The sequence below is a fragment of the Phocoena sinus genome, chromosome 7 (assembly GCF_008692025.1).
Source record: "Phocoena sinus isolate mPhoSin1 chromosome 7, mPhoSin1.pri, whole genome shotgun sequence".
NCBI classification, from domain to species: domain Eukaryota; kingdom Metazoa; phylum Chordata; class Mammalia; order Artiodactyla; family Phocoenidae; genus Phocoena; species Phocoena sinus.
The window spans coordinates 26,426,807-26,438,901 of NC_045769.1; the positions used below are offsets into that span (position 1 = coordinate 26,426,807).

The following is a 12,095-nucleotide window of genomic DNA, read 5'->3' on the forward strand; positions in this document are numbered from 1 at the left end:
AGTTAAAGTTGCTTTTAAAGTGGTTCTGGGATTTTGCAAATATCTGCAGATCCCAAAATATTTTGGCCCCATTATCTTTCTGCTGCTGTACATTCATTCCACATATTGCTAGTAAAATCTCGATGATCTAATTTCATAGTAGCAAGGAAAGTTAGAGGGAGCAAGAGGTGCTGTTACAGAGAGATCTGAGAACCTTAAAATAAAAATACCTGGCAGATATTTACCTAGACATCTAGAGGAATATTTGAAAGATGTTCTCAATGTGTAATGTGGAAGTGAATGACACATGTTGAAATATAAGTGAGAATTTAGACTCTGGGCTACAAGAGTCAAAGATTTTTCCTCAGCTCAAAATGCCTAAGTCCTTTCAGACTTAACTCTGATAGCAAAAGAAGTATCCCACTAACTACTTACTAACTTGCTTTACTATATTCAGATCATAAAAGCATAGATTTCAAAGTAGATTTAATAAAAGTGGTCATGGATCATTAACTAGTTACCTCTCCAGTAGAAGCCATCTCACAACGCAGAATGGGGTCAGCGTCTCTCAACCGGGGCCAAGAAAACATTGGAGCCTGTCAAAAACAACAGGTAGGAAAAATATGTTGAGAGAAGGGTATAAAACGTATAAACGAGGATAAAAATATTTAGTGAATCATCTCTCATAGGGTTCATTTAGGCTACAGTAGACATGTAAAAAATTTCTTTGGTCCAAGCGTCTGACTTGAAAAGTGGCTTTAAACCTCTGTTCCAGGAATTTCTTGAGCTTTGGGCCAAAAATTGGGTTAAATAATCACAAATTATTTCTGTAAATAGGGCCCCAGTGACCTGTCTAGGCCAGTGTTTCTAATCTGGCTTACACATATTCTTACTGGAGTGATTTCAAACGAAGTATATTGGGCACTGGTCTCCCCAGACACAGAGTTCAAACACACTTTTTCCTTGGTAGGCTTCTGAAACATTCCTCTTCTTGTTCTGATTATTTGGACTTGCAACAAGCCACACTGCCAGAAAGGTCTGTCTGCAAGCTGACTTCTGAGACATTAAACTGCTGTTGATACCTCTTTAAAAGCTTTGAAAAACATTCTGCTTGGGAACACTTTTGCCCAGAACTTTCATATGAACTAGAACATAGATAGCAGTGCTTCCTTTTCATTTATTTTACCAATGCAATTCACTAAGAATCGAATTCTTGTTTCTTGCATATATCCATTTATCTAGCCTAGACTATACATCTTTGATTCTGGTACCCCTCTAAGTCATCATGGGAATTCTAGCTTGGGGTCATTTCACTGGGTCATCCTAAGTCAAGTTATCATATATTCCTGCCCTCTAGCCTCTCTCTATCTCATCTGTTGATATCCATCCACCTCACTAGGACTATATTAAGATTGACTTTGAATAAGTAATTTGACAAAAAAGTCAAGATTCATGCACAAGGATAACTAGGAAAGAAGTAAACTGAAAGATACAGTGCATTTCGAAAAATTCATATCTACCCCTCAGTATTGTTATTAGTTGGAAATTATTTCATACACATATGTGTGTGTATGTGTGTGTATATTCCTGTGGTTAAGAATAAAGAAACATGAATTTGAAATTCATATATACAATTTCCAGTGGAAAAATACTTTTCGGGGCCTTCTTCTTATTGGTCTCAAACAGTAAAATCCTATGTACATATATTCCCACTGAAAGCTTTTAACAATTTATGTTGTGTCACAGCTTCCAGGAATAAAATGTTACCCTCCCCCAACATAAGAGGTGACATTCCATCCCAGTGCACTATAAAATCCAAGGCATCCTAAATTTTTAACTTAAATAAGATTAATAAATATTTTTTGATTTATAGCTTCAACTTAAAACTTCCACTGTAAAAGTCAGAAGTCAGAGTCTCAGCTGTAACACAATTATGGTTGAGGTCACTAGTACACATAAGAGTGGAAACCTGCGAAGGCATCCAAAGTACGTAAATGTCACATAAATATATTATACAATATAAATTAATTTTTTGTATGCTTACCTAAAGAATTCAAATATATTTACATAATATCTCACTAATCCTCATAATGTCCAGTGAGGTAGTTAAAGGTCACTATTATAAATACTCTGTTCATGGGTATACTGAGGCAGCTAGAGGAACACAATGGATTTATGATAAAGTTTTTATTCAAAATATACACATATACAGGCGTATCTTGTTTTATGATGCTTTGCTTTATTGCACTTCACAGATACTGCAATTTTTACAAATTGAAGGTTTGTAGCAACCCTACATTGAGCAAGTCTATTGGCACCATTTTTTCCAATAGCATTTACTCACTTCATGTCTCTGTGTCACATTTTGGTAGTTCTCACAGTATTTCAAATTTTTTCATTATTATTATATTTGTTATGGTGACCTGCGATCGGTGACCATTGATGTTACTGTTGCAAAAAGATTATGACTCACCAAAGGCTCAGATGATGATTAGTATTTTTCAGCAATAAAGTGGTTTTTAATTAAGGTATGCACATTGTTTCTTGAGACATAACGCTATCGCACACTTAACAAACTACAGTACAGTGTGAATATAACTTTTATATGCACAGGGAAGCCAAAAAAATTGTGTGGTGGTCTGGAACCGAACCCACAATATCTCCAAGGCATGCCTGTATTTGAAGTTAGTGAACAAACCTTAAATTTTCCTGGTCACTCTTCATAAAGGTGCCATCAATTTCATTGCCCTCACAGTACCACTGTGAAAATATTCTGCCACTAGAGAAAATAGGAACTAAGCCAAGGCAGTAAACGTTTAACCAACACCACAAGGTAACACTTTTACAAGATTCATGCATTCCTGAAGTCTTGGCACAACTGAAGCCTTATCCCAAGAAGATATGTTCAGAATTTCTGTCTACCAACTAAACTGGCAGCATTATGCATCAGCTTCATAAATGTAGTTTATAAGTCACTCAGCTAGTTGGTTTTGAAGTTATGTAATTCTAAATATTATTTTAATTTTTGAAATGCATAATAGTACACATAAAGTTGCCTGTATAGCAACTGCACTGCTATACATTGCAATATGCTATACATGCATTGCAATGCTATACACTGCATCGCAACTGCATTCAAAGCAAACATCGTAATCCCCTAGTCTAGCACTTCAGTTACAAGGTTCAGAACGTATCAAGATTATTTCTGATGAAAAATTATTCCTTTCATTTCTTTGGAACTTAAAAAATGACTAAGATTTTTGAAAATATTACCTTAATTGCAACATACTCAGCAGGAATTATAGGATGCTCCAATGTTGGAAGGAGTTTCTCATCAATGTTCTCTCCAATCATCACCTTGGTGGCCACATCAATGAAGTCTACCCCAAGGGTCTTGGAAACAAAGGGGAAGGATCGAGAAGCTCTCAGGTTACACTCAATCACCTGGAGAGATAACAAAATTCAAAAGAAGAGGAAGGATGATGAGAGACAATGATAATATTAATATGCTCCTGGCCACTTTGGTTCCAGCTGTTACTGGGGCCCAGTCTTGCTTTGCCAGCCTCTTCCTTTTCTCCCCACTGCTTGACTTTTGCTAACTGGTTTCCTTTCAGTCAGTATCCTTGAACTCTGACTTTTTCCCATCCCCGTTCCACAATTCCATCCCCACACACTCTTGACAGATTTGTTTTAATGCAGAGTTCAGATAATGCCACGGCCCTACTAGAAAGCCTTCAGTGGATTTCTACTGGCCATGAGATTAATGTCTAGCCCTTGAAAGACTTCTATCCTCTTGCCTCTATGTTATCTTGTACCACTTTCCTGGCCCCAGTCTTTCTTTCTAAGTTTACCTTCCATGATTTCCCTGGAAAAATAATAAACTGAGCTAGTCATCATCAGCTGGTCATTGATAAATTGAACTAGTCACTATCTCCTAAAATGCGCCAAATTTACCCATACATATTGTATGTGTACTGTCCTTTCTATCTTCCTTTACTTGTCAAAATTCCAGCTATTCTTTAAGACCCAGCTCAAATTACAAAATCTTCCTTGAAATCTTTTATGATCCACCCCAAATCAGGCATATGACAGTCAAATACATGCTCATACACATATGTGCAGGCACACAGACATACAGACAGACAGACACACACACACACACACACACACACACACACACTAATAGATAGGCTCTCTCTGTTCTGTGCCTCCAATACCACTTTACTTGTACATTCCTTCTAGCAGCTATTATATTCTGACTTACGTTATAGTCATCTATAAATTCATCTTCTCCTCAGTTCTCACTAAATCGTGGATCTTTGAGAGCAGAGACTGGGCTCTATACGTCTCTGTAGCCACCTTATGACTTTGCATAGTAGGTGAGGAATCAATATTGGTTACTGATTAGTTACATTAAATAAACTAACTTAACTAAGACTAACATAGTTGACTTAACATTTTTAATTTTTTTGGTAAATGGTATCCAAAACAGCTTTCTTCTCTGAGAAAGGAGTAAAGTAGACTTCAGTACATGTAATTTATGACTATTCTACAGTAACCTGGACAGATTACTTTATGATAGTTACTGCATCCATCTATATTGTACTGAAGATGGCAGTCAGTGATCTTCTTTCCAGTGGATCAGAGTGCTTTTCAAAGCTGTGACTGACATATCAATGCCACCAAGAGCCAGTGCTTTCAAACAAGGCAGGCATTATGTGCTGTGCAACTCCCATACTCAGTCACAACCAGCTGCAGGGGTCTCAGATGCTCTGTGGCGGTGTTCACAGAGAAGAGTACCAGAGGGACACAAACCAACATGACATAACACAGCAGTGGTGTCCTCTCAAACACCTTGGCATTTCTTACCAAGACCTCATTTCCTTTGACAAGAAACTGGACGTTGAATGGGCCAGAGATGGCAAAAGCCTTTGCTATCTTCCAGGTAGCATCCTTCACCTAGATAAAAAGGACAATGATACAGTGCTAAAGAACATTCCTTAGTTTAAAAACAAACCAACAAAAAAGATACAGCACCTTAAATTTAGATTTCATTCATTTCTCTTTACAAAGAACTACATCTCCACTGATAATAATAACAGTAATAGTAATCATAGAAGCCATTATTAGGCTTCTATTAACAAAGTAATATTTGTACCAAATGTACTAAATAGTCACAACAGGATAGCAGGGAAAAGAACAAATAATCTTACAGGATTATCTTTCTGCCAAATGCATCTATCTACCTACAATTATATACTCTGGTTTTATTTTGAGGGCTAAATGGAATCCTTTCAGTCTAGTTGCTTTAGCACCAAAACTGCAGTCCAAACTCCGTATCAATCTAATGACCTACCTGCTGAGAAGTGCAGGTCCTAAAATTACATGGTACTGCAAAGAGACCAGAGAGGTTTCTTTTATGTGCTTTTCTTTTGCCCTAGACTGCAAGGGTAGATATTATGGTCAGAAGGAAACATGTTCCCTTGCAGGGAGGCTCTGCATGTCACATATAGGAATTCCTGTATCCAACCAGAGACAGAAGGTACTCATGCAAAGAGAGAGCACTGACTGCTGGAACCAAGAGTCCCTCATTCATCACTCTTACAAGAGTGGTTCAGCAACTTAGTCAGTTATAAAAGGAAGCAGAGTCTATGACACAATGAGCTCTGAGAGATTTGGAAAAATCTGAGTTCTTGAGGTCATTTATCCTGATATAAAAAATTGAAGTACATTTGAAATCCCAGGATAGTGTTCCTTTATGTTGCTGCTGTTACAAAGCATCCTGCTACCTTCACATTCTAGAACAAGGTAAGACCTTCAGAATTCAGTCCAATGTACAACTAGCCAGACAGGCCTGCCTAGATTCTGACGGCAGGATTATTGGAAAGTCTCACTAAAAAAGCTAAGCCTAACCTCATATACCAGAAGACTAAAGGAACATCCCCAAGTTACTTAAGATGACAGAGAGGGACCTTCAAGATGGTGGAAGAGTAAGACGTGGAGATCACCTTCCTCCCCACAGATACATCAGAAATACATCTACATGCAGAACAACTCCTACATAACACCTACTGAATGCTGGCAGAGGACCTCAGACCTCCCAAAAGGCAAGAAACTCCCCACGTACCTGGGTAGGGCAAAAGAAAAAAGAAAAAATAGAGACGAAAGAACAGGGATGGGACCTGCACCTCTGGGAGGGAGCTGTGAAGGAGGAAAAGTTTCCACACACTAGGAAGGCCCTTCGTGGGCGGAGACAGGGGATGGTGGGGGGGAAGCTTCAGAGCCACAGAGGAGAGCGCAGCAACAGGGGTGCAGAGGGCAAAGCAGAGAGATTCCCACACAGAGGATCGGTGCTGACCAGCACTCACCAGCCTGAGAATATTGTCTGCTCATCCGCCGGGGCGGGTGGGGCCTGGGAGCTGAGGCTCAGGCTTTGGAGGTCAGATCCCAGGGAGAGGACTGGGGTTGGCGGCGTGAACACAGCCTGAAGGGGCTAGTGCGCAACACCAACCGAGAGGGAGTCTGGGAAAAACTCTGGAGCTGCCTAAGAGGCAAGAGACCATTGTTTCGGGCTGTGAGAGGAGAGGAGATTCAGAGCACCGCCTAAACAAGCTCCAGAGATGAGCATAAGCCCCAGCTATCAGCACGGGACACCAGAGACGGGCATGAAACACTAAGGCTGCTTCTGCAGCCACCAAGAGCCTGTGTGCAAGCAAAGGTCACTATCCACAGTTCCCCTCCCGGAAGGCTGTGCAGCCCGCCACTGCCAGGGTCCCGTGATGCAGAGACAACTTCCCTGGGAGAACACACAACGTGCCTTAGGCTGTTGCAATGTCATGCTGGCCTCTGCTGCCGCAGGCTCACCCCCTATTCCGTACCCCTACCTACCCCCGGCCTGAGTGAGCCAGAGCCCACTAATCAGCGGCTCCTTTAACCCCGTCCTGTCTGAGAGAAGAACAGAGGCCCTCAGGCGACCTACACGCAGAGGTGGGGCCAAATCCAAAGTTGAACCCCAGGAGCTGTGCGAACAAAGAAGAGAAAGGGAAATATCTTCCAGCAGCCTCAGGAGCAGCAGATTAAATCTCCACAATCAGCTTCATGTACCCTGCATCTCTGGAATACCTGAATAGACAACAAATCATCCCAAAATTGAGGCGGTGGACTCTGGGAACAACTGTAGAGTTGGGGTTTACTGTATGCGACCGACTAGTTTTTGATTTATATGGTTATCTTAGTTTAGATTTTAGTGCATGTGACACTGGTAGATTTGTTTATTGGTTTGGTTGCTCTATTAGTTTTTTAAATTTAATAATTTTTTTTAAAATTTTATTTTAATAACTTTTTACTTATTTTATTTTTTTAATTTTTTTTTCTTTCTTTCTTTTTCTCCCCCCTTTTCTTCTGAGCTGTGTAACTGACAGGGTTGTGGTGCTCTGGCTGGGTGTCAGGCCTGAGTCTCTGAGCTGGGAGAGCGAAGTTCAGGACATTGGACCACCAGAGAGCTCCCAGCCCCATGTAATATCAAATGGCAAGAGCTCTCCCACAGATCTCCGTCTCAACACTAAGACCCAGCTCCGCTCAATGACCAGCAAGCTCCAGTGCTGAACACCCTATGCCAAACAACTAACAAGACAGGAACACAACCCCAACCATTAGTAGAAAGGCTGCCTAAAATCATAATAAGGTCACAGACACCACAAAACACACCACCGGAAGGGGTCCTGCCCACCAGAAAGACAAGATACAGTCTCATCCACCAGAACACAGGCACCAGTCGCCTCCACCAGGAAGCCCACACAACCCACTGAATCAAACGTACCCACTGCGGGCAGACACCAAAAACAACGGGAACTACGAACCTGCAGCCTGTGAAAAGGAGACCCCAAACACAGTAAATTAAGCAAAATGAGAGGACAAAGAAATACACAGCAGATGAAGAAGCAAGGTAAAAACACACCAGACCAAACAAATGAAGAGGAACTGGCAATCTACCTGAAAAAGAATTCAGAATAATGAGAGTAAAGATGATCCAATATCATGGAAAGAAAATGAAGAAAATACAAGAAATGCTTAACAAGTAACTAGAAGAACTAAAGAGCAAACAAAAAATGATGAACAGCAAAATAAATGAAATTAAAAATTCTCTAAAAGGAATCAATAGCAGAATAACTGAGGCAGAAGAACAAATAAGTGACCTGGAAGATAAAATAGTGGAAATAACTACTGCAGAGCAGAATAAAGAAAAAAGAATGAAAAGAATTGAGGACAGTCTCACAGACCACTGGGACAACATTAAACGCACCAATATTTGAAGTATAGGGGTGCCAGAAGAAGAGAAAAAAAAGGGACTGAGAAAATATTTGAAGAGATTACAGTTGATAATTTCATTAGTATGGGAAAGGAAATAGTCAAAGAAGTCCAGGAAGCGCAGAGAGTCCAATACAGGATAAATCCAAGGAGAAACACGCCAAGACACATATTACTCAAACTATCAAAAATCAAATACAAAGAAAAAATATTAAAAGCAGCAAGGGAAAAGCAACAAATAATATACAAGGGAATTCCCATAAGGTTAACAGCTGACCTTTCAGCAGAAATTCTGCAAGCCAGAAGGGAGTGGCAGGACATATTTAAAGTGATGGAAGGGAAAAACTTACAACCAAGATTACTCTACCCATCAAGGATCTCACACAGATTTGACAGAGAAATTATAACCTTTATAAACAAGAAAAGCTAACAGAATACAGCACCACCAAACCAGCCTTACAACAAATGCTAAAGGAACTTCTCTAGGCAAGAAACAAAAGAGAAGGAAAAGACCTACAATAATAAACTCAAAAACAACTAAGAAAATGGTAATAGGAACATACATATCAATAATGTAAATGTAAATAGATTAAATGTTCCAACCAAAAGACATAGACTGGCATGTACCAAAATGTTCATTGCAGCTCTATTTACAATAGCCCGGAGATGGAAAAAACCTAAGCGCCCATCATCGGATGAATGGATAAAGAAGATGTGGCACATATACACAATGGAATATTACTCAGCCTTAAAAAGAAATGAAATTGAGCTATTTGTAATGAGATGGATAGACCTAGAGTCTGTCATACAGAGTGAAGTAAGTCAGAAAGAAAAAGACAAATACCGTATGCTAACACATATATATGGAATTTAAGGGAAAAAAATGTCATGAAGAACCTAGGGGTAAGACAGGAATAAAGATGCAGACCTACTGGAGAACGGACTTGAGGATATGGGGAGGGGGAAGGGTGAGTTTTGACAGGGCGAGAGAGAGTCATGGACATATACACACTAACAAACGTAGTAAGGTAGATAGCTGGGGGGAAGCAGCCGCAAGGCACAGGGATATTAGCTCGGTGCTTTGTGACAGCCTGGAAGGGTGGCATGGGGAGAGTGGGAGGGAGGGAGACGCAAGAGGGAAGACATATGGGAACATATGTATATGTATAGCTGATTCACTTTGTTATAAAGCAGAAACTAACACACCATTGTAAAGCAATTATACCCCAATAAAGATGTTTAAAAATTAAAAAAAAAAAAAAAAAAAAAAAGACATAGACTGGCTGAATGGATACAAAAACAAGACCTATAAAATTGCTGTCCACAAGAGACCCACTTCAGACCTGGGAAACATACAGGCTGATAGTGAGGGGATGGAAAAAGATATTCCACGCAAATGGAAATCAAAAGACAGCTGGAGTAGCAATTCTCATATCAGACAAAACGTATTTTAAAATGAAAACTATTACAAGAGACAAAGAAGGATACTACATAATGATCAAGGGATCAACCCAAGAAGAAGATATAACAATTGTAAATATTTACGCACCCAACATAGGAGCACCTCAATACATAAGGCAAATACTAACAGCCATAAAAGGGGAAATCAACAGTAACACAATCACAGTAGGGGAATTTAACACCCCACTTTCACCCATGGACAGATCAACCAAAATAAAAATAAATAAGGAAATACAAGCTTTAAATGCTACATTAAACAAGATGGACTTAATTGATATTTATAGGACATTCCATCCAAAAACTACAGAATACACTTTCTTTTCAAGTGCTCATGGAACATTCTCCAAGATAGATCATATCATGGGTCACAAATGAAGCCTTGGTAAATTTAAGAAAATTGAAATCGTAACAAGTATCTTTTCTGACCACAACGCTATGAGACTAGATATAAATTACAGGAAAAATATCTGTAAAAAATACAAACACATGGAGCCTAAACAATATGCTACTAAATAAACAAGAGATCACTGAAGAAATCAAAGAGGAAATCAAAAAATACTTAGAAAAAAATGACAATGAAAACACGGTGGCCCAAAACCTATGGGATGCAGCAAAAGCAGTTCTAAGAGTGAAGTTTACAGTAATACAGTCCTACCTCAAGAAACAAGAAACATCTCAAATAAACAAACTAACCTTACACCTAAAGCAATTAGAGGAAGATGAACAAAAAAACCCTGAAAGTTAGCAGAAGGAAAGAAATCATAAAGATCAGATCAGAAATAAATGAAAAAGAAAAATGAAGGAAACGATAGCAAAGATCAATAAAACTAAAAGCTGGTTCTTTGAGAAGATAAACAAAATTGATAAACTAGACTCATCAAGGAAAAACGGGAGAAGACTCAAATCAACAGAATTAGAAATGAAAAAGGAGAAGTAACAACTGATATTGCAGAACTACAAAGGCTCATGAGAGATTACTACAATCAACTCTATGCCAATAAAATGGACAACCTGGAAGAAATGGACAAATTCTTAGAAATGCACAACCTTCCAAGACTGAACCAGGAAGAAATAGAAAATATGAACAGACCAATCACAAGAACTGAAATTTAAACTGTGATTAGAAATCTTCCAACAAACAAAAGCCCAGGACCAGATGGATTCACAGGCAAATTCTATCAAGCATTTAGAGCAGAGTTAACACCCATCCTTCTCAAACTCTTCCAAATTATAGCAGAGGGAGGAACACTCCCAATCTCATTTTAGGAGGCCACCATCCCTCTGTTACAAAAACCATACAAAGATGTTAAAAAAAAAAAGAAAATGACAGGCCAATAGACGCAAAAATCCTCAACAAAATACGAGCAAACAGAATCCAGTAGCACATTACAAGGATCATACACCATGATCAAGTGGGGTTTAGCCCAGGAATGCAAGGATTCTTCAATATATGCAAATCAATCAATGTGATACACCATATTAAAAAACTGAAGGAGAAAAACCATATGATAATCTCAATAGAGGCAGAAAGAGCTTTTGACAAAATTCAACACCCATTTATGACAAACACTCCCCAGAAAGTAGGCACAGAGTGAACCTCCCTCAACAAAATAAAGGCCATGTATGACAAACCCACAGCCAACTTCATTCTCAATGGTGAAAAACTGAAACCATTTCCTCTAAGATCAGGAACAAGACAAAGTTGCCTACTCTCACCACTTTTATTCAACATAGTTTTAGAAGTTTTAACCATAGCAATCAGAGAGGAAAAAGAAATAAAAGGAATCCAAATTGGAAAAGAAGAAGTAAAACTGTCACTGTTTGCAAATGACATTATACTATACATAGAGAATCCTAAAGATGCTACCATAAAACTACTAGAGCTAATCAATGAATTTGGTAAAGTAGCAGGATCCAAAATCAGTGGACAGAAATCTCCTGCATTCCTATAAACGAATGATGAAAAATGTGAAGGAGAAATTAAGGAAACACTCCCATTTACCATTGCAACAAAAAGAATAAAATACCTAGGAATAAACCTACCTAAGGAGACAAAAGACCTGTATGCAGAAAATTATGGCACTGATAAAAGAAATTAAAGATGATACAAACAGATGGAGAGATATACCATGTTCTTGCATTGGAAGAATCAACATTTTGAAAATGACTATACTACACAAAGCAATCTACAGATTCAATGCAATCCCTATCAAACTACCAATGGCATTTTTCACAGAACTAGGATAAAAAATTTCACAATTTGTATGGAAACACAAAAGACCCCAAAAAGCCAAAGCAATCTTGAGAAAGAAACACGGTGCTGGAGGAATCAGGCTCCCTGGCTTCAG

The 12,095-nt window shown here is 38.9% G+C and overlaps 1 protein-coding gene across 1 annotated transcript in view; it reads right to left on the reverse strand.

The window, feature by feature from the left end:
- CPS1 (carbamoyl-phosphate synthase 1) overlaps nucleotides 1–12,095 on the reverse strand; it is a 144,145-nt gene that overhangs the window by 13,558 nt on the left and 118,492 nt on the right. The window contains exons 31-33 of the mRNA XM_032637342.1: nucleotides 4,849–4,938; nucleotides 3,253–3,423; nucleotides 501–575 (exon numbers count right to left, since the gene is read on the reverse strand). Coding sequence (XP_032493233.1) covers nucleotides 501–575; nucleotides 3,253–3,423; nucleotides 4,849–4,938 — 336 coding nt within the window. The remainder of the gene's footprint in view (nucleotides 1–500; nucleotides 576–3,252; nucleotides 3,424–4,848; nucleotides 4,939–12,095) is intronic.